The sequence below is a fragment of the Dromaius novaehollandiae genome, chromosome Z (genome assembly GCF_036370855.1).
Source record: "Dromaius novaehollandiae isolate bDroNov1 chromosome Z, bDroNov1.hap1, whole genome shotgun sequence".
Taxonomy (NCBI): domain Eukaryota; kingdom Metazoa; phylum Chordata; class Aves; order Casuariiformes; family Dromaiidae; genus Dromaius; species Dromaius novaehollandiae.
Genome location: NC_088132.1, coordinates 57,326,166 through 57,346,682, shown reverse-complemented (window position 1 = coordinate 57,346,682; position 20,517 = coordinate 57,326,166). Strand labels below are relative to the sequence as shown.

The following is a 20,517-nucleotide window of genomic DNA, read 5'->3' as shown; positions in this document are numbered from 1 at the left end:
GCTCCAGTGTTTACCTGGCAATTGTTCTTATCCTTCAAGATAATGGCAAATAGCTGGTGCATGAGATGTAACATGCTTTGTTTTTTGATTTGGAAATGAGTTAGCCATCTCACATAAAAGCAAGATCAATGGGAATAGTGGAATCAGTACTAGGGGGAAGGGAATTTGGTTGTGAAGATACTGTCTAGAGAAAGAGCGATCCTTGTGCAGTCACTTTGTATGCAAACTATTTTGCTGTTAATGATGGTTTTTCCTTACTCTTTAGGATATAGTATATCTGGTTGTATTGCAACATCTCGGGAGACTGGCGCATTGTATTGTTGGAATATCTGTCAGTCCTATCAGGTGATTAGTAAGCTAGAAATATTGTAAGGAAACTCTTCTGGTAGAAGACAGTTGGAGTTGTTTGCCTGCAGTGGTGATATAGGGGGTTTGGGAACATACAAATTGCCTGGTATCTGTGTGATTGTTTTGTTTTTTTTGTTTGTTTGTTTGTTTGTTTCATGGGATTTTGTTACCCTTACTGATGCTTATGTCGTTCAGATTTTTGTTTTTCCAGAACTGTAAACCACCCCCCCTTTTTTTTTCGAGCACCGTTGTTCATGTCTGCTCATGGAATTTGGGTAGTCATTTTGGTGGATTTTTTTTTTTTTAATTTATTTTGAATTTACTCTAGAGAATACAGCATGTAGCCTTGTGTTTTGTGTGTGCTTCATAATGATAGGATGGTGACTAAATCAGGAAAGCGGAATCTTTTACAGGTAGGTTAGCTGAAACTTCTGACATGGGGAAAGGAGCATAGCTTCTTCATTTTTTCCTTCATTGTGGGTAGGATAGTAGTGGTGACCTTCAATTTCATGTGTAAAAGAAACCCTGCAGGAAGGAGAAGAGGATACTGAATTCCTTGTTTAATACCATAGAACCTGTTGTAACTATTTCTTCCACGGCACTGTGTCTTGTTGTCTGCCACTCTATCAGCAGTAGATTGAGTGTGCTGAGTCCTGCAACCGAGTGAGGTTCATCCTGACTTCTTTGTAGGACTCCAGTTACCTGCTGGCCTGAGAAGTCTGATGCTGGCATGCTGCTATTCCATGTGGTGAATGTTTCTTAAATCCAAAAATAGTTCTGAGTTAAATCAAAACATTCTCCTCCCAACCCCAAGCTTTTACCCATTGGGTTGGGACTGACACTGAAGTTGTGAAACAACTTCTGTCTATGGTAGTGCTTTACATCTAACCTATTGCTATGGCTTCAGAGCATCTCCTGTCCCTCAAACTCAGAGCTTTGTTCTGCTTGAGCACTTGCAACTTCTCTTGCAATTGCAATTGTATTAGCTGGCACTTTTGAAAAATAAGGTTCCTGATGTATGAGTATCAGCTAAACTAACCACTCTTCTAAAATGTTCTGTGTTTCCTTAGGTGAAGTCTGTTGGAGAGAGAGTGGTTCTCTATGTTCTGAATCGAATTATCTATCGGAAGCAAGAAATAGAAAGAAATGAGATCCCATTTCTCTGTCATGGTAGCAATGACTATGCTAAGATCATATGGAAAAAAGGAGAGGCTATTGGGTTCTATTCTGTTAAACCTACAGGTAAAGCACTTGTGTGTTGTGGGATTTTTTTTTTGTTGGAGGCGGGGGAAGAGGAGAGATGGGGGAGTGTATTTGAAAAATACTGTATTTAGTTAGACCTTACAGGCTGTGCAGGCCTAGCAAGTTAGTGTTTTCTTGAATTCATAAAAGGTCAGACTGCAGTTAAAATTTCTAGAAGTAGCTTAAATGTTTATGTGATTGAGGAATCTAAGAAGGTACTTCTTGAATCTATTTTGTAGAATACTAAGATATTTGAACCCATAAAACTGAGATGTACTTGGAAACTTTTTTTTTCCATAGGACAATTGTTTAGTGTTGGATTGGCATATGTTTGTTTGTTTTTAAGGGGGAGTAGTATAGTTTAAAATTAGTTTACAAGCAAGTCATAACTTCCTTTGAAGCTAATGAAATATGCCCATATGAGAACAGAGCTGTGCTCTGTGCTTTGTTCTGAGTTCTGGTATCCATATCAGGTGCTTTTGCTGCTTCTCTGGCTTCCTCTGTCTATGTATTTATATTAATTGAAGGTTAGAAAATGTCTCTCGTGCTCTTCCCTTTTTAATTTTGAACCTGTGCATTTGTGCTGTGTGATGACATATTGGTAATGTGAAAGCACAAGGGTATTCTTTGTTTTTTTTCCACGTATATTGGACAAGGTCATATCATATTTGATGAGTCTGAAATTCACTGGGGAGTGGAAAGATTGTGGAAGTTACAGACAGTAATCCTATTTTTTGCCTGCCTAAGGTCTGACTAGCTCCAGAATGTAGAGCTCCTGTTTATCTGAAATCAGATAAACATTTGTAGAATCAGATATCGTTATCTCTTAAACACTTTACAGCAGAAAAAACTCGCTCATGGACACAAGACTCAGCTATGCTTAGTGTTGATAAAAAGAGATTCCTTTTCCTTCCATGCACATGCACTCCCTCAGAGTTTAGAGTTTAGCTAACATGTTATGTTTATGCCATTAATCTTACAGATTTTGTTTTTCCTGTTTTTCTAAAACATATATAATTCCCTTTTAGTTATTTTGGACTTTATTGTGGTTTTTCAATTTTTGTTGAATAAAACTTGGTATTTATGAATAGGTTGTTTAGTACATTGATGGCATTTCATAGTTAGCATATAAATTTTTGGATCAAGGAGGAACACTGGCATTTTTATTTTACCCCTAGAAGAGATTAACAAATTCTGAGTTAATTATGGTACTGGAGACTCACTGAAGACATCCCTCATCTCTAACATATATTTATGCCTTTGCAAACTGTTAAAATACAATAGTAAACTGGCTGCTCATTGACCTGTTCTGGTTTGGTAATCAATAGAGGAAAGCAGTCAGCTAATGGTGTGTTTTTGTTCTGCTTGTCAATACTATCTTTATTTATTAGAAATGAAGTATTTCATATATTTTTACATGTCCCAGTGCTTTTTCTAATGTCAAAATTGCTCTAGTGTGGTGGTCACAAAGTGGTACTTGCACTGGAGTGTTTTAGGTTCTGGGACTTAGAAAGTTACAAATTAGAATAGTGGTTTTATTTTTAGTCTGGAATGGGGACAATTGCTTATGTGGCAGTGAAGTTTTACTATATGTTATACAAAGATGCTCATTTGTTATATTTTTCGTGCTGTTCTGCCAATTTTGTCCTGAGTTAGCAAACACTCAAGGTCAGTCATTCTAGGTATTATCAGTGTTTCACTCATGTTTGATTGCTTATTGTATTCTCCCTATGAGTACCTCATGTGGAGAAGAGAGATCTGGATACAGATGGTTAGGAAAGTGTTGGAGCCTGACTAATATCCCAAAGGATGTCCGAGTAATGTAACCTTTCTGCTTATGTTTCCCTTGCTTGAAAAATGAAGATAAGTATGTTCGCTGGTCTTAAAAGGAATTGCAAGGACAAACTAAATTCTATAGAAGACTCTATGTTTCTCTCTAGCCTCATTAGAGAAAAGGACCATTTACTGGCATGATTCACACTGGCTGGCAAAATGTGTTGAAATATGAAAATGATTGAAATCCTGAAAATGGATTGGATAGTTGAAGTGCTGTTTTAGTACCATTAAATGACATCACTTTGGCATTACTGAGTCCATAGCTACCCTCTGATACTGAAGTACATGTGATATCACAGTCTGTTTTGTCTTCATTTTAACTATGGATAATATGTGCTATTTATGGGAAAAATTCAATGTAAAGCTTCTTGTGTTTTTTGGTGTATCATTTAATTTCAAAAGCTGGAATTATTGTTTCAGTCCTTAAAGAAGAGCTGAATTGCAGTCTTCATATTTGTCCTGAGGAGTTACATAACCAACAGAAAACTGCAATTCATGAATTTTTTTTTGGCTCTTTTTCCCTCTTCCCTTTTTCAGCTTCATTTTTTCAGTCAGATCTCGTAAGGAACTGTGCAGTGAGATTTTTTAAAGTGAGCCTTTCTCATCTATCTCTCTACCGCTCTTCTTTTTTTCAGCAGACAACTTTTCCAGTATTTTAATCTATGAAATATCTTGGCAACTTCATAAAGCTTGTCCAAAGAGCCAGTAAATGGCTTACAGCAATTACAGTCTGTCTTTAATTGAATATGCTAAAATCCATGCTGCAGCATGTCAGTGCTGAAATACTGATGGATATTTTCCTCTTCCCATTATTTTAGGAAGTGTTTGTAGCTCTTACCTTACTCAGAGTTACCAGCTTCCAGTGTTAGACACAATGTTTGTAAGAAAGAAACATCGTGGGAAAGACTTTGGGCTAATGATGTTGGAAGACTTTGTGGATTCCTTTACCGAAGACACACTTGGCTTACGATACCCACTGTCATCCTTCATGTACACAGGCAAGCTCTTTGATTTATTCTTCTGATAGTCTTTATTTTCTTTGTGTCCATATGAGCATTGTTGTTCAAGCTCCGTGATAGCACTCCATGTTTGTGGCTGCATCATAGAATCAAAGAATAGTTGAGGTTGGAAGGGACGTCTGCAGGTCATCTGGTTGAACCCCTGTGTTCAAGCAGGATCAGCTAGAGCAGGTTGCGCAGGGCTGTGTCCAGTCAGGTTTTGAATATCTCCAAGGATGGAGACTCCACAACCTCTCTGGGCAATTGGTTCCTGCATTCAACCACTCTCACAGTGAGGGTCTTTTAAATGTCCTACGCTTCAGTGAAGATTAAAAACCCTCACTTAGGTAAGATGGTGAAATATTTCCTTATAAAATTTTAATCCTCTGTGTGTGAGATTTGATTATTGGCTCCCTGTTGGCCTTCCCAGGATGTCTGGTCAAGTGAACATTCTTGGCTATGTTTTAACTTAAGTATAAGGAGGCAAAATTTTAGTGTACAAGGAAAACACTTAGTGCTCTATCATTAACAGCCCAAGAGGGATATGGTATGTAGGAAGTGATAAACTTTCTGGAAATGATGTTAGATGGGATTGTCTCTGTTCAAGCAAGCAGGACTTCATTTGCCCAATTTCTCAGGGCTTTCTTTGTCTTGTCCTGCTCTCAGTGCATCTGCCAGGCTTCCCTCTATTCATGTTTTCGTCATGCCTCTTTGCTAAGCCACTGGAAATATTCTGCTGTTATAAATACCCCACTCTGCAGTTGGATCTGAGTAGACCTTGTTTGTTAGGCTTAAGCTGGCCAACTGTCTAAAGCACAATTTAATGACTAATTCATTTCCCTGGCCAAGGAGTGATATTTCAGGATCTTGTCTGCAAGGGTTATGCCTCAGTAGGCAACCAGTTGAAAAATGGCTGCTTTCCTAGGACCCACTACTGAACAATGTCATAACAGGCTTCTCCACATGCATGTTTGCTATGTGCAGTAGGAGCAAAAAGGTGAAGGGGTAGCACAGAAGAAAATATTGCAAAAGTGAATGGTGAGTGGATGATGAAAAATCATAGAATGGCAATGTGTTTGCATTCCCAAAGAATGCTTTTAACAAGGGCCTAAATCACTTGACTACATGCTCTACCTTCCATCCCAGTTTGGTCTTGTGATTGGCAGAGACAGGGACCAGTGAAGTTGTAAAACTTCAAAATGGATGCTCAGAGAAGAAGAAAAAAGTGGCATCCATTTTTGTTTGCGGTTTAATATAATAGTCAAAAGTGCTTAAACCTGAGGGAGGGTTTTACTGAGAAAGAAGACAAGGGTATAGCAGTGTTACGGTTATTCAGGCTGGACTACTTGTTGAATGGTCCTTTTTTGGTGGCTTATGTGTATGATGGAAGATAAGCTTTTAAAATGCTTAAAATGGAAGTAGAGCTGAGTGTCTAGTGTACATAGCAGGGTTTTTTTTTTCTTGAATTATATTTCAGTTTGTAAGCGCTACTTTGAGAAGTACCCTGGGGATCAGGACCTTTTATGGGAAGTGGAGGGAGCAGGACACTGGTTCCAGAGGACACCTATTACCACTGTATTGCAAAGGGAAAAACTCAAAATTACAGGTATGGATGCTTTATTTTGTTATTTTATGACACTGTAAAAGTTGTACTGTAGGGCGTTTGTTCTACAGGGACTCCCTTGAATGTTGCCTATGGAAACTAACAGAGGAATTGTATTTGTCCTGAGATATTGTGAGATAGTGTTTAGAATGGCTAACTGTTAAATAAAGATACTGTAATCTTTCTTTTTTAATCTTTCTTTTTCCTGCTGCCCCTTTTAACTGCTTTTAACAGAAGAGGCCTCTCAGAAAGAAAATATGAGTTTCCAGACAGAGGAATATTTTCTGCAATCAGCAGTGGGATCTGAAGCAAATGAACAGAACACAGAACTAGAAGCACAGCTAAGTGTAGGTACACAGAATGTTTTCCATCTCTTAAAAGCTCTCAAGCTTTTTATATTTTTCTATAATCATGTATCTCATCCTATTCTTTCATCTTTAATTACCTGTTCTTCATTTTATGTTCAGTAAATATTTTTAACTTTTACAGAAGAATACATTTCTGAAGTTCAGAAATGAATGATTTTAGCAGATTGGTATGTTTGATAAACAGTATGTTATGCTTGTTTGAGATCTGTTTCCATGTATGTTCTCAAGAAACTGTCTTCGGTTATGCAGAGAGCTTGTACTTTCCACACCTTTTCACTTTGTCTGAGGGGCAACCAGTCTGACAAAACCTGTGACTTTCCCCAGAAAGTGATGCTTTTTTTTTTTTTTTTGGCGGGGGGAGGGGAATGGTCACTGAAACAGCCATAGAATCAAAGTATAAGAAATGTTCATTGTGCATCTCATTATAATTGAGTTGGCTTGAGTCTCTATTATGAAAGAAAAAAACTTTTGTTATCTTTGGGTGGATGTTAATGTTTCCCACTGACTTAACACTGATGACTAACCTGGGGCTAGAAACATAATTTTGGAGGGGTTTTCCCCATCTTTATTCCACTGAATGAAAGGGGTCTGTGTCACAACTGACAGTGTCTAGTAACTTGGGCTGTTTGCTAGTAGCTTAGAGGAGGAAAGTATTTAACTGTCTTAGAGATTAAATTTTCCAGAAAGGCTGTTGAACAGTAGTGTCATCACAGGAGTAGAGAGAATAAAGACAAGTGTTTATGGACCTGCACACTCACGTCACAGCCGAATATGGTGGAAAGTGTTTAGTTTGCATTCAGGGTTATACATCTCACTTGTGCACCGAGAGCACACAGAATGTCCTTGGGAATAGCTCATAGCTCCAAATACAGGGAGGATGGGTTTCTGGGTTTCAGACTGTCTGTAGTATTAAGATGTGACCATGTTCTCATATAAGTCAGTGGCTCTTCCCATTGAATCATGAAAAATGGGAAATAATGTTTGAATTGGTGCTTTCACCCTTTTAGATATAAACTTTAAATACAAAATGTAAATCAAATGTCTGTTTTACTAGTTGAGCAAGTTAGCATCTCCCAAAACAGAACTGATGGCAAAGTAGTGATGTTTTCAGTCTGTAAATGATGAGAAGCAACAACTTAGTTGTCTTTAACTGGTATAGTAGTCTTTAATTTGTAAGAGTGCCTTGAGCATTATTATTGACCTTTAGAGTCAGATAGATTGCGCTAATGATCATTTCAGCAAAACCTTTTCATAAAAATGAGTATTTTGGATGCAGAGTTATGTGGGTGTACTTGGAGAAAATAGCAGAGGGATGTTAGTAGTTCTTAGAGTTTCCTGTGGTTGTGAATTAAGAATTCAAGCCCTGTTTCCTGCCATGATCAAGAAGATGATGATAGATACTTGGTTCCCAAAGTGCTTCAGCTCCTCCTAGCCTGCTAGAATCGCTGGCAGCTCCCTCCTGGCACCTACACCATCTGTACAGAGGTCTGCAACAGTGTGAAAGCTGGTGAACTGTTAAACAAAACAAAACACCCTACCATCCCCCACACCTGAAAAAAACATTCCCAGAATGCATTTCTGTATTTAATTTAGTGGTCCCTTTTTTATGTGTCTTAAAACTTACTTGAAACTATTTTGAGTGGCAAAATCTAGATACAGCCACTTGCTGCTGGCCTTCCTAGGCAGTACTTGAAGTGAGGCTGGAAAGGCAGCAGAACACCTGGATGTAAGTTATTGCCGGTTAGAGCAGCTAAAAGACAGCAATGCGTATACTCCATTTCAGTGTATATAGCATGCACCCACTTCATAACGTCAAGTGCTTGACCACCAAGTCCTCAGCTAGCTTGCACAAAAATGGAGATAGTGGGAGGAACACGAGGCAAGAGAGCTCTAGGCAGAGGGAGGTCTGACAGGAGCAGCCTCTCGTGCTGACTGTGCGTGTAACCTACATTCTTGCTGAATCACCAAATTCTGGGGGTTTTTTTTGGTTGATTTATCTTTTTCTTTTTTCTTTTCTTTTGTTTTTTTTTGAAGATAGCCTGTGGGTTGCCATATTTTATTGCATGGCATGATAAAATAAGACTACAAAATACAAGTGTAAAAACAAAACTGTCCTGCTAAATTTTCGTGGCTACTCTAGCCCAGACCCTTGGGTTTCTACAAAAGGAAGAGGGGGAAAAAAAGCCTTCTAGCAGTTAATTTATGGACACCTGCTGGTTACAAAAAACTTGCTAGTGTTATTTGTAATGACAGGTTACACTGAAGTCTCATCTCGTGTGTTGGGATCAGAATAAAATGCAGAAAAAATATTCATGCTTCTACTAAAGACCAGATGATCAAAAACTTCATCTGGTTATTAAGACATAAGATAGATATAAAATAATTTTATAATGTATTTTTATATTTTATAAAACTTATGGAATATATATGTATTTTACATTAAGAATGGCTGTAGCCAGTCTTCTGTTGTATCATTACTATGAAATAATGCTTCAGAAAGGTGCAGCCGGAGATGGGGAGATGAAGCTATTTAAAATAACATTGTTCTTTCTTTTGCTTTAGGCTGAATCTCAAAAAGGCAAAGAATCGCTAGATGTCCATGCAAGCACATCTGAAGGTAAAAGTAACACTATCAGTATTGTGATTATTATGGCTTACAAGGTTAGCAGGCTCTTTGTAGCTTAGCTTATTCATCTGCAAAGCGGGTAAAAACATGCCTTGCTCTAAGGTGCTGGGGTCCAACTCATAAAATTAATTGTTATAAGTCTTAGTAACAAGACTGTTCATGTGTGTTCAGAAAATAAGTACCACAGAAAAATGCTGTTTCACTTTTTTCTTGCACTCGCTTGCTTTAATGAAATGATCAGGGGAAGAATTCTGTATGTGCAGTCTTCCCTAAACTGCTTTTCTTCGCTTGTATTTATTTATACATTTTCCCCCTTCTAAGAGCCTACTGTAACACCTGTTTCCATTCGGACGCGAAGCAGTCATTTAAAACGCCCCAGGATAGGAAAAAATAGCCAGGAATCTGAACCTGAAACTTCCAGAGGAGATGAGGAAAATGCTCTTCATGTGTCGGAAAGCAGGTAAAGGAGCCCATATTATATTGATATTATTATCTTGTTGTTTAGGCAGTCACAAACTACACGGGTCTCCACCAGTGTGGAACTTGACATTTCCTCTCCCTTTTTCCTACTTTGCTTGCTTGCTTGAAAATAAAGCCTGGTGTGAGAAAGGAAATTGAGATGTCACCTGAAGAGTGATTGTGCCAAAATGTCTGGTGTTTCTGAAAGCTCAACAGATGTTGGAAAGAACAGTAAGGAAACAGTGAGGACTGAGGGTGTATTTACAAGAGGGGTGTGTTCTGTTACAAACCAGTCTGTATCAAGGTAAAAACATCTGTATTTGCACGGCATGATTCCTTATGATAATATAGCTGCACATCTATCCACAGTGCTATGTGCGATCTTTGGAGAGAAGTCCCTTCCTGACCTCTTCTTATGTTAGCATCTTACAGTTAAATAAAATCTGACTGTTTAGTTTGGGAGTTGGTTACTGCTTGTCACTTAATAACAAAATAGTTGTGGGGAGCCATCCCTCTTCAAAGTACAGCCCTTTGTTTAGATAAATCCTGATTTAGAACCATCATACCCAGACATATCCTAGAAAAAATAGGCTTATGTTCATACAGTTATTTAAAAAAAAAAAATCCACTTGTGTGTTGTTATTGTTCTTACAAGACAAGAAATCCATCCAGAAAGCAAAGCTATGGTTATTTTAAAAAATGCTGCTTCCTCCCCCTTCCTGTGTATGTGAACATGTGTATATTCACAGACATGTTTTGTTCCTTCCCCTTCCCCCCCCGAAAATCTGGCTTTTTGAGAACTGAAGAGAATCTGATTATTTTCTGGGAAATCCCTCAAACTTTTGTTCCATTAGGTTTCTTCTATTAAAAAAAAAAAAAAAAAAAAAAAAAAAAGCCCCAAACCAGTTTTTCAAGTGAGGTTGGATATTCTGTTGCAACAGTGTTGTATTGGATACTGCTTCTCTGCTTGTAACACCTGGAATGCAGTTTGTGCAAAATCTCAGCCCTCCTGTAGCTCAGCCATCAGACATCTGTTTTCATGATTTGTTCTCCATAGAGAAATTTGACCCACTTTCAAGAAACTGATTCAGTTTCAGCTGGCTGCCAAGCTAAGTGGCTTCCCATGTATTTTCAGCTAGCCACAGCTTAATTTTTGCCTGCTACTTGCTCCGTGAAAGGCAGAGGTGCAGTGCTGCTCCTAGCTGGTTCGGAACAGGCCACACAGCAGGGCTTGACTTTGCCACAGGTTGAGAAGTTCTTTGACTTGTGACTGCTAATAATTGGCTACTTGGCCTCTGTCACTGAAAGTCAGTATTTTGGGCCTTGCAAGGTGGAGTCAAGAGGCAGCTGCTCCTCTGAATGAGATGTGTAACGTAGTGTTTGTGAGCAGGGCTACAGCGAATCCTGATGGCAGTAGGGGCAAGATGGCAGTTTGCTTCCCCCTTCCATGCACTTTAGCAAACAGAGCAGGGTCTTCCTCTGCCTAGAGCTGTTCTGCTACGCAGTGCCTCCATCTCAGACTGCTACTTGGCATGAAACCCTCTAATGCTGTGTTATTATGAAACTGTGAAGCGGCCTCGTGCAAATCTGTGTATTTGTTGTTTTGATTTGTGTATACTACTTCAGTGCACCTAAGATTTATTTCAGAAACGAACATTTGAGATGGTGTCACTACGTATCAGGTGCATCAAAGCTTCATCTTAGCTGTTTGCTAGCTTAATCTCTAGCTGGTTGTATCTTCAGCCAGGATGTGTTTATCAGCTTGAGTTGTTATTCAGTCGTGGTCTTTTTAAGTCATGCATGTTCAATGGTTATATAAACATAATTGCTTATGAAGCTGCATAATTTTTAACTGTTCCTGCAGCGGGGTGGGGTGGAGTTGCTTCCTCTCTCACCCCTTTGTAGCTTTTAAATATGTAAAGGATTACTACTTTTTAATTTTCAAATAACAAACTTAAGTTTACACACAATGGAGGTGAGATAGATATCTCTACTTTATAATTGCCGCAGCAATTAGGTCTAGTTAATATCTTTCTCCTCATTAGGATTAGCCATTCTTAGAAGTGTTTATGTTTCTGGATTCATATTTCCCATGGCAAGTGTGTGATAGAACAACTTAAAAATGGCCATGAGAGAATGATTTCCCTGCTGATGAGATCACCAAAATTATGTATTTATTTAAACAATTTAAAGGAAATATCTTAATACCTGCTGCAGGCTGGAACCACTTGCCCACACATCTGAAAGCTCAGAAGACTTAGTAGAAGAACCTGAGGAGAATGCTGTTGAGAATGACGAGGAAATGATTGTTGAAAATGAGGACCAGTCTGTAGCGGAAACAGAGTTGCATGCGTCACCACCTGAGAAACGGAGTGAGAAGGAGGTGAGTTGGGTGTTGGCTGGCGAGACTCAGTCCAAAAGAGATGCAAGTGATAGTGATGGTAGATGACAAGTTTCCAATGTGAAACTACAATTTCTGCTAAATATGGTCCTTAGCTGCCTTGATCCATGTGTTTATTGACTCTTAGATTGTCATACCAATGCTTCGTTAAGAACACCACGTTAAAAGCTGAAGCCGTACAGAATTAGTGTCAGGGGAAACTTCCTTTATACTTATTTTAGTCTATTAGAGTTCACAGGATCTTCAGTAAAGTGAATTTCTAGCTTGTCTATTGAGATAGCTTTTGTAATTGATTTGTCCCACTCAGATGTTGTGGAGAACTGGAATAGGGTCAAGAACTGATCCAGTATCTCAGAGAGAGAGAGAGGGAGGGAGAGAGGGAGATATTTATGTTCCTATTGATCTGTGAGCAAGTAGACCTTACACTGTGTTTGGTTCATGAACCTACAGTTTGAAGGAATGACTGCAGCTTGCATATTTGTGAGATGTATAAAAAGTACTTAATTCTGCTACACAACAGTGTAAGCCATGGTCAGAAGTATAGTGCAGCTGATAACACAAAGCTATTAGGCAGTTTAAGTAGCTGGATAGCTTCTACGTTGAGCTCTGCCTTCTTAGTACACTTTTCTAGGTACCTGAGCTAGCTGCTTTCTCACGTGAACCTGCAAGTTTAGATCATGAATGTGCCCACTGATGTCTGGGAACAATGGCTGGGCACAACCTTTACTTAAAAATGTGATTTTTAGGAAATTCCACTGGAACCTCTTAATGGTGAGGTAACAGAAGAAACTGCTAAGACCTCACTTACGGCTGAAGAGGAGACAGCAAATGAAGTTTTAGGTGGCGAATTGAAATTGCAGTCTGAGAGTCCAGGAGAAGAACCCCTAACGCTGTTTGTTCCATTAATCCTTGAGCCTCCAGCAAAACCTTTAGAAGACACTGTATCAGATAAGGTGAGAGAAGTGCAGCAAAACAGTGCAGTCCTTCTCATCAGTGTATACGCCTTTTGTTTGGTTTTTTTCTTAAGTAACGGATAGAAAACACCTCTCCCCATCACCACTATATGAATTTCTTGGAAGAAAAAATTATCAGGGCAGATGAAATCAAATCATAAACAGACTATATTAAAGTTTATTTTAATGTGCAGGAGCAGGGAGCGCATGCACATGGTACCTAAGAGAAAGATACTCCAGTTTGCTTTGGCAGTAATGAAACAGTTATTTCTCCCTACATTAGTTGGATATGTGTGAAAAGCCACAACCTTGGTTTGTGTGGTAGTTTTCCGTGATGAAATGTACAGGCAATTAATTATTGGTAGAATACCTCTCAAGAACACAGATTTTATTGGTTTGTGTTTATGGTGTAAAAGCAGATTGTTATGTGATTTTATGCTAGCAAAATGATGATAATTGTGTCTGTCCGGAGTTAAAACAAACAAACAAACAAAAAACCCCTGGGGATTAATTTCAGAATGTTCATGTTGTACCTGAGTCCAAATTACAAATCTGGAAAAAGAAAACAATCTCTGAATATCAAATGCAGTCTGCAAAAGTGTTTTCTGCAAAGAGGAGGAGAGGACTGATTTGTTGACCATGCATGTAGTACCGGAAACTGTTGAATGCCAGAATTTCCTCTGAGTTTGCTAGGTAGGGGTTTTAGGTGTTCAGTATCTTGTATCTTAAATTTAATTATCCCTTTGTCTCTTCTCCCCCGCCCCGCCTTCCCCTAGGTTTTAAATGCAAATGATTCAGAGGTGCTGACTGAACAAAGTCCATCTATAGAGAAGGAGAGCACTGAAGAAGAGCAGAAAGAAGCTGAAAGGAAGAAATCGTCCAAGGAAGAAAATGCAGCTGCTTCAGCTCCAAGGGATGAACCCTCAGACAACGGCCTACCAAACTCTGTGGTAACTGAAGGAGCAGAAGAATCTGTTTCCGAAAATGTGTCGCCCAAAACAACTTCCTCAGTGGAAGAACAAAACGAGGAAGCAGGGCAAAACTCACAGGAGGCCCCTGTTGCCTTGGGTCAGAGTTCTTTGATAGTGGTTGAACTTGAGGGTGTTTCTTTTCAGCAGCCTTCTGGACAGGAAGGCCAGAAGAACCAGTCGGAAGAGCAGTCAGAAGAGTCTGCTGAGCAGATGGATCAGTACACGCAGACAGCGGCAGAGCGGGCTGCTGACAGCAGCTCTGAGGAAGCAGAAATTGAGGTACCCATTGTAGATCGGAGAACCTTGCGAAGAAAAGCCAAAGGTTACAAAGGTCCACCCAAGAAAAAAGGAAAGCCAGCTTAAAAATGAAATATTGATTAATTCATCTATTTGTAAGAAAGCTATTATTTTGATTAAAACACTAGGGTAAAACTAAACCATATGGGGGACAGGACACACGTTTAAAATATTGGGTTGGACTTCCTTTTGGGATTTATCACCTTTCCTCGAGTTTTCTTGAATTTTTAACCACTATACATTGAGCTTCATCAGAGTATGAAAGTAAATGGCCAGTTTCCTCCTTTTATAAAGGATACATGCTGAATAAATACAGAAATTGTGCTAGCAAAGGAACAGTTTGCATATTTAAGGTGGCAGTCTTGGAAGAAAAATGGTGAAGTGTGAAATCCTGGCTCTATTAAGGTCACTTGAATGCCTGTAGACATCACTCTAGAATTTTTATAATCTTGCGTTCTGTACTGTGGGGAGAAGCAGAACAAGTGACATCCTTCCTTTCTTCTTGTTTCCTTTCCATAGATTTTCTCAGATGAGATTAAAAGAATGTAAGATTATGTAATTCTAGGTTTCAAAATATACAAGCAGATATAACTCAGTAGATCAAAGCAACATAAGCAGCATCTATATTTCACTAAAATCAGACCGGAGACTTTCCACTTCTGATCCCCAACTACTATTTGCTAATCACTTGAAACAGCTGAGTCAGCAGAGACACTGTCAACACAGTATCTGTCATAGCACACTCTGATAATGAAGTTCTTTAAGTGAAGATTTAGGGATGTCTACGCGGTAAACTGTATTTGTAACTTCCGAAGTGAGCGTCTTGCTAAGCGTAAGTTTTCCGGAATGTATGGAGTGCAGATTCGAGTACACTTACAGAGTTGTTTGAACTGCCTTTCCTAACTATTTGCATGTGTTGAATGGATACTTGATGACTGACTTGTTATGTTACAGGAAAAGGATATTGCAACTTTTGATCTAGCATTGGTCTGAATGGAAGTGGCGCTTTGTGTTTTCCAAATACTCAGCTGATGCTTTGGGGTAATTAAAATGTTGTATCTGCCAGATGTGTGACTCCTGTGAGCTCTGGCATTCCAGGTGGACGTGACATTCATTAGTGTGAATAATAGTGGGGATTTCAGCAAATGCTTGTTTGCTGAGCTCCTGTGCCTTTAGGAGTTAGCAGGAGATTGCTGCAAAAACTTCTGATTCCCACTTTCTTTTTCTAACTTGGATGTAATTCCTGGGATAATAGCTTCCCAGTTTATAGCTTTCTTAAAAGCAGCAACCAAACTTTGCAATATGCAGACAGACAGAAATCAAAACAGGCTATTCATGCATGTTTCCCTTCAGAGGTACTCTTGGCAAACCATATATTTAACTTAAATTGCCATAGTCTATAAGCTATTTCCTAATTTGCTATATGTTTCTTTCAATAAATGAAGCTCCTCTCATAATGGGTTAAAAACTCAGGAATAAGAAAGAACAGTGGTTCTAGGAATAAGAAAGAACAGCAGTCCTAAGAACAAGAAATCACACAACTATTTGTCCTGCTATATCTTTTCTAAGATTAGTAAACCAGTCTCCTATAGTGTCTCAAAAATAGAGGTATCTCTAAATTGCTGTTTAGGATTTCTAAGTACAGGGTTCACTTGAATAATTGCAATGCTGTCTTAATTTTTATGTCCCTATGAAGCAAATATAAGAATCTGTTCTTTGATTTTTATGCTTATACAGTTTAACTGTATTTATAAGGTATTTTAACTGTATAAGATATATTCTTACTTAATCAGCTGAGATGAACAGAACCATGCTCCCTTGTAATTTGTTCAGAGACACTTAAAAAAGAAAAAAACAAAAAAAGGCAAGTTTTTAGAAGTATGTATTGCCTAAGCTTTGGATTTAAGGTACACAGGATCACTGAGTTAAATCTGGGTTTCTTGAGGTGTTGCACTTAGCTGTAACTTCCTATCAATGTACAGGTACTGCTATGAACCCTTGATGGCTGATAAATGTTCAAGATCTTTCATGATTGTTTATAAACCTATTCAAGTGAACCTTAAGCATTTCTAAAACTAATTAAACATTTTCTATGAAGCACATGAGACAATTTCTGTCATCTATAATATGGCTTCTCTTTTAGTTCTAAGATTTATTGTAAAAAGATGAGAACATGATGGCTAGAAAACATACATTGTGTTGCTAGGAATTGGGCTCTGTGAGGATTGATGGTAGTTAAAATGGGGGTTGTATAAACTATATTGTAACCCCATCTTTCATTTGTTAGAGTAAGCTTTCCTAAACATTAATCTATTGAATACTTCAACTGATAAAAATGTATTTACTTGTAATAATTCAAGGATTCTTTTGTTTACGAAAAGCGAGTCCCAGTTGTTTCAATTCTTCTAACTGGATTTTTGATGCATATGTTTGTATCACTTGTATTTCCCTTCAAGGTTGGAAAACACTGTTAATGGGAAAAGGTCAGTTCACTCATTTGGCTTTCTTTTCACAGCTAAGTCAGTATTGATTTCAGTTAGTATCTTATTTTTAAGATGTGCATATTGAAGGCATAAATATTGCAACAGTGCTATTGGATTAAGTCAGTCTTGGATTCTACTGAGATGAACTAGATTTCTGATCTAACTTCAGTGACCTAGAGGGGGTTTTTAAACATGTGAATTTAAGTTCAGTATTTAAGTGTACTCTTGAGTAACTATTTCTGTAAGTCGAGGGTACCTGAGATAGTAGCTGATGGCCTGGTTGTTAAGAACAGCATGGGGCAGTCGAGGTGTGATTAGGAATTCTGATACCTGATATGGTCTTGAAAACTAGACAGTTCTAGCTGTGATTGCAGCAGTACTTTGAACTAAAGGGCACGGTTTATTTTCTGTAATAACTTCTTTGGCATCAATCATTGCGGAGTAAATACTAAGTGACAAAATCAAAGTACTGTCATTAATAGTATTTATTTGCAGTACCGATTGTCTCATTGGAACCATAGCTTAATAGTCCATACCTTCTGTTACATTAATGCAAGAGGACATATCTGACAACTGTGGTGACTCAAGTGTTTTACCTTGGGAAAGCCAGCGTTTTTTAGGCTTGGACAAATTTTTTCCTCTGTTAACTGTCTGGCTTATTACCATTGAATTGTTAAAGAATTTTTAAGATCCTACCACACCAGCAATCAACAATTAAAACATCGACTTTCTACAACTTTGTACCAAATCTTATTGCAACATGCTTTGGAACTACATGTGTACAACGAAAGCAAGCAGTATTATTTTTGAGCTTTATTTAGTCTAGGAATAGAGCTTAAAGAACATTAATTTGTGACTTCAGCCTTGCTTTTCAATGGTAAATGGTTTTGTATTTGAATCCAGCATTTGTTCAAATGTCTTTCTTGTGCTGCTTGTTAAGTTTTAACAGGAGTTGCTTTGCTTTTCTCACTTTTTTTTGGGTCTTTTTCTCATTTCATGCAGAATTCTTGTTTGTTGTTCTCATGTTTCATAGCCCTTTACATGAAAATGTGTACATGTCTTACTTCAAAAGTGCTTTTAACTTATTTTAAATGATGTCTGACCTTAGGTTATTGCTTTTTATACCATTTCATTCTGTAGATGTCAGTAATCAAATTAGTCATTTACAATGACATCAACATTACTAAGTTAAACATAGCAATAAATAGGCCTAAGTTTCAGCTTCTCTGCTCTGAGTGACCATTATAAAATTTTATTTCCAAGAGGATACACTTCTAAATTTATTTTCATAAATGTGGTGTTAGATGTTTTCTGAAGTAGTGATACCCTGTTATAAATCTGCTGTTTATAAATCTTATGAAAGATGTGTTACTATTCTACAGTACTGTATTAAGTCTTGTTACAGTGTGTTTCAGTTTTTCCTTTTTTTAGTATTGTCTTGACTGGTTTTGAAATGTTTTGAACTAGTAATTAAACTTATATTTTGTGATTTTTTTCCCCTGGTTTTTAGTATTTGAGTCCTCTCTGCTATACAGGAGGCATCTTTCTAATTGCATTAGTTCACTAGAGCAAAATGTATAGCTATCATCACATTTAGCATTATTTTACAATCCGTATACTACCAAGGAGCTTTAAAAGCTCAAAATTATTAAATGATTTTTTTTAACTTATTAAAACAATTTGCTGTACTTCAATTGGCTTATATATCAGATCTTTTTTAAGAAGGCTTTAGAACAGGCTGTTCTGAATGTTATAGTTAGGCAATCTGCAGTTTACACCATCCTGCATAGTTGGTATAAACTTAGCAGTTTAATCTAGTTAGTCTATTTTGGTATAGACAAGTCAATTAGAAATTCTGCAATACATTCCGTACAGAACTTCCTTTTTTTAAAGGCAACATACAATGTGATGTTACAAATATTGAGAGAAAGTCTTGCTCTGTGCAGCTCCATCAAAGTGTTGCAATGTATTTTTCATTGCAAAAGTTTTATTATTCATCTAACAAGAAATCATATATTTACAACATAAAAAGAAATGTAGTAGTGTTCTTGAGGTAGTTGTACTTCATGAGGGAGAACCCACCTGTGCAACAGAAAATTAGAATACTCTGTTCATGTTATTTGTTAATGCGCAGTAAAAGGTGAAGTAGGAAGTCCTTAAATGCAGGCTCACCTATCTTGACAAAATTTCTTCTCTCCAAGTAAATGACCTGCTCATGACCCTCTCAGCTTCACATCATTCCCTTTACTCACAAATAAGTAAAAATCATGGTAAGTTACAGGCTATTTTATTAGTTTAACACATTGCCCTAGACTAGACTCAGTAAGAGGAGAAAACTTAGGTATAGTTTAAAAAAAAAATAAAATATATATATATTTCCTCTATCAGGTAGTGTAAGAGAAATTACCAAGCTGGTACAAAAAGCAGCCAGTTTGACTTCCTGGCTAGAGTTATAGGTCTGGAAATACTATTAGGGTTAGAAATCCTCCAGTCCTTTAATCATCTTTCTCATATGAGGAGGCTGAGACAGCTGGAACTGTTCAACCTGGAGAAGTGAAGGCTTGAGGAGGATCTTGCCAATGTATATAAATACCTGATGGGAGGGTGTAAAGAAGATGGAGGCAGATTCTTCTCAGTGGTGCCTGTTGACAGGACAAGAGGCAGTGGGCATACATTGAAATAAAAGAAATTCCTCAAATTCAAATGGAAAGAGGGCTTTTTCTTTTTTTGTTTTTGTATATATGGAACCGGTTGCCCAGAGGTTGCAGAGTCTCCATCTTTAGAGATACTCAAAACCTGACTGGACAGTGTCCTGAGCAGACTGTTCTAGTTGACACTGTCTAGCCCAACCCCCTGCTTAACACAATCTCCACAGGTCCTTTCCAGCCTCAACCATTTTGTGATTCTATGTTTTATCTGCTAAACTACCTCTTTCTGTGGCTTACTTTGTGTGTGACATGGACATACTAATCACTAGTCTTAAACTTTCATTATTGTGAAGACCAGAAAAAATGAGTTGAAAAACTGTTTACTCTGGTTTCTGAAAAGAGCTTTGAAAGCTTTTTTCCTTAAAACACTGCAGGGTAAGAAGGCATTCATAAAACTGGAGAAACTCTTCATAATGATTTGACTCTGAATTCATGTTAAAAGCTCTTTGGCTTCAAGTACTGTTTAAGAGTGGGAACACAAAATCTGTGTGTGTGTGTGTGTGTGTGTGTGTATTTATTTGTTTTATTACCAAATTCTTGACCTTAAAGTGAGTAGTTGTAGCTCTGGAAGATTACTGATACAGTTTAAGTACAGTATCACTGATTGATAACTTCCTGTTTAGAAGCAGCTTTTGTTTCTTGTATTTTCTGAGGATGCAAGCTAAGTATACATTGACCAGCTGATTCTTGTGACTTCAGTTTAACTTGAATGTTTCTTAAAACAACCATGATGGCTATGAGTAGTTGTACTATCAATGTTATCATGCCATTCTCTAATTTCCAATTTTTTTTTAACCACCAAAATTTTGCAGTTTGAACTTGTAAAACTTCTTCTGCATGGAAGCATTTGCTCTTTCCTGTAATGCAGTCATGGATACAGAAAGGAGAAAGAAAGGAAGAAAAATGAAAAAGAAATAAACAGCCTTCTAGTCATCTCCCCCCACCACTGTGCTGCTGCTGTTATCTCAAGAACATGCTTGAGTTAACATTTACTCATCCAGTTGTACTGATTCTCCAGCAGCAGAATGCAAGTTAATGTGCTCTTCTATACCGACAGCTATTACAGTAGAGTTCCCAGTCTGGCCATCATGGGAGATAACAGCTGCATTTCCCACCACTAAGAACTGAGCATGCCATATTTATGCTATGAATTTAAACCAGAAAATTGCTACTGTAAAAAGACCAAGATGATTTAGGTTAAATCCACACCATGTTAGCAAAATG

The 20,517-nt window shown here is 37.8% G+C and overlaps 1 protein-coding gene across 4 annotated transcripts in view; it reads left to right on the top strand.

The window, feature by feature from the left end:
- Positions 1-18,074, top strand: part of LOC135324685 (soluble lamin-associated protein of 75 kDa-like) — a 37,258-nt gene extending 19,184 nt beyond the window's left edge. For 3 of the 4 annotated variants that reach the window (XM_064501436.1, XM_064501437.1, XM_064501438.1), the window contains exons 5-13: positions 1,419-1,590; positions 4,245-4,424; positions 5,902-6,030; positions 6,262-6,374; positions 8,958-9,012; positions 9,343-9,481; positions 11,698-11,863; positions 12,628-12,834; positions 13,611-18,074. In XM_064501436.1, coding sequence (XP_064357506.1) covers positions 1,419-1,590; positions 4,245-4,424; positions 5,902-6,030; positions 6,262-6,374; positions 8,958-9,012; positions 9,343-9,481; positions 11,698-11,863; positions 12,628-12,834; positions 13,611-14,168 — 1,719 coding nt within the window. In that variant the 3' untranslated portion in view covers positions 14,169-18,074. The remainder of the gene's footprint in view (positions 1-1,418; positions 1,591-4,244; positions 4,425-5,901; positions 6,031-6,261; positions 6,375-8,957; positions 9,013-9,342; positions 9,482-11,697; positions 11,864-12,627; positions 12,835-13,610) is intronic. The other variant, XM_064501439.1, reaches the window with a different exon arrangement.
- Positions 18,075-20,517: the final 2,443 nt, after the last annotated feature.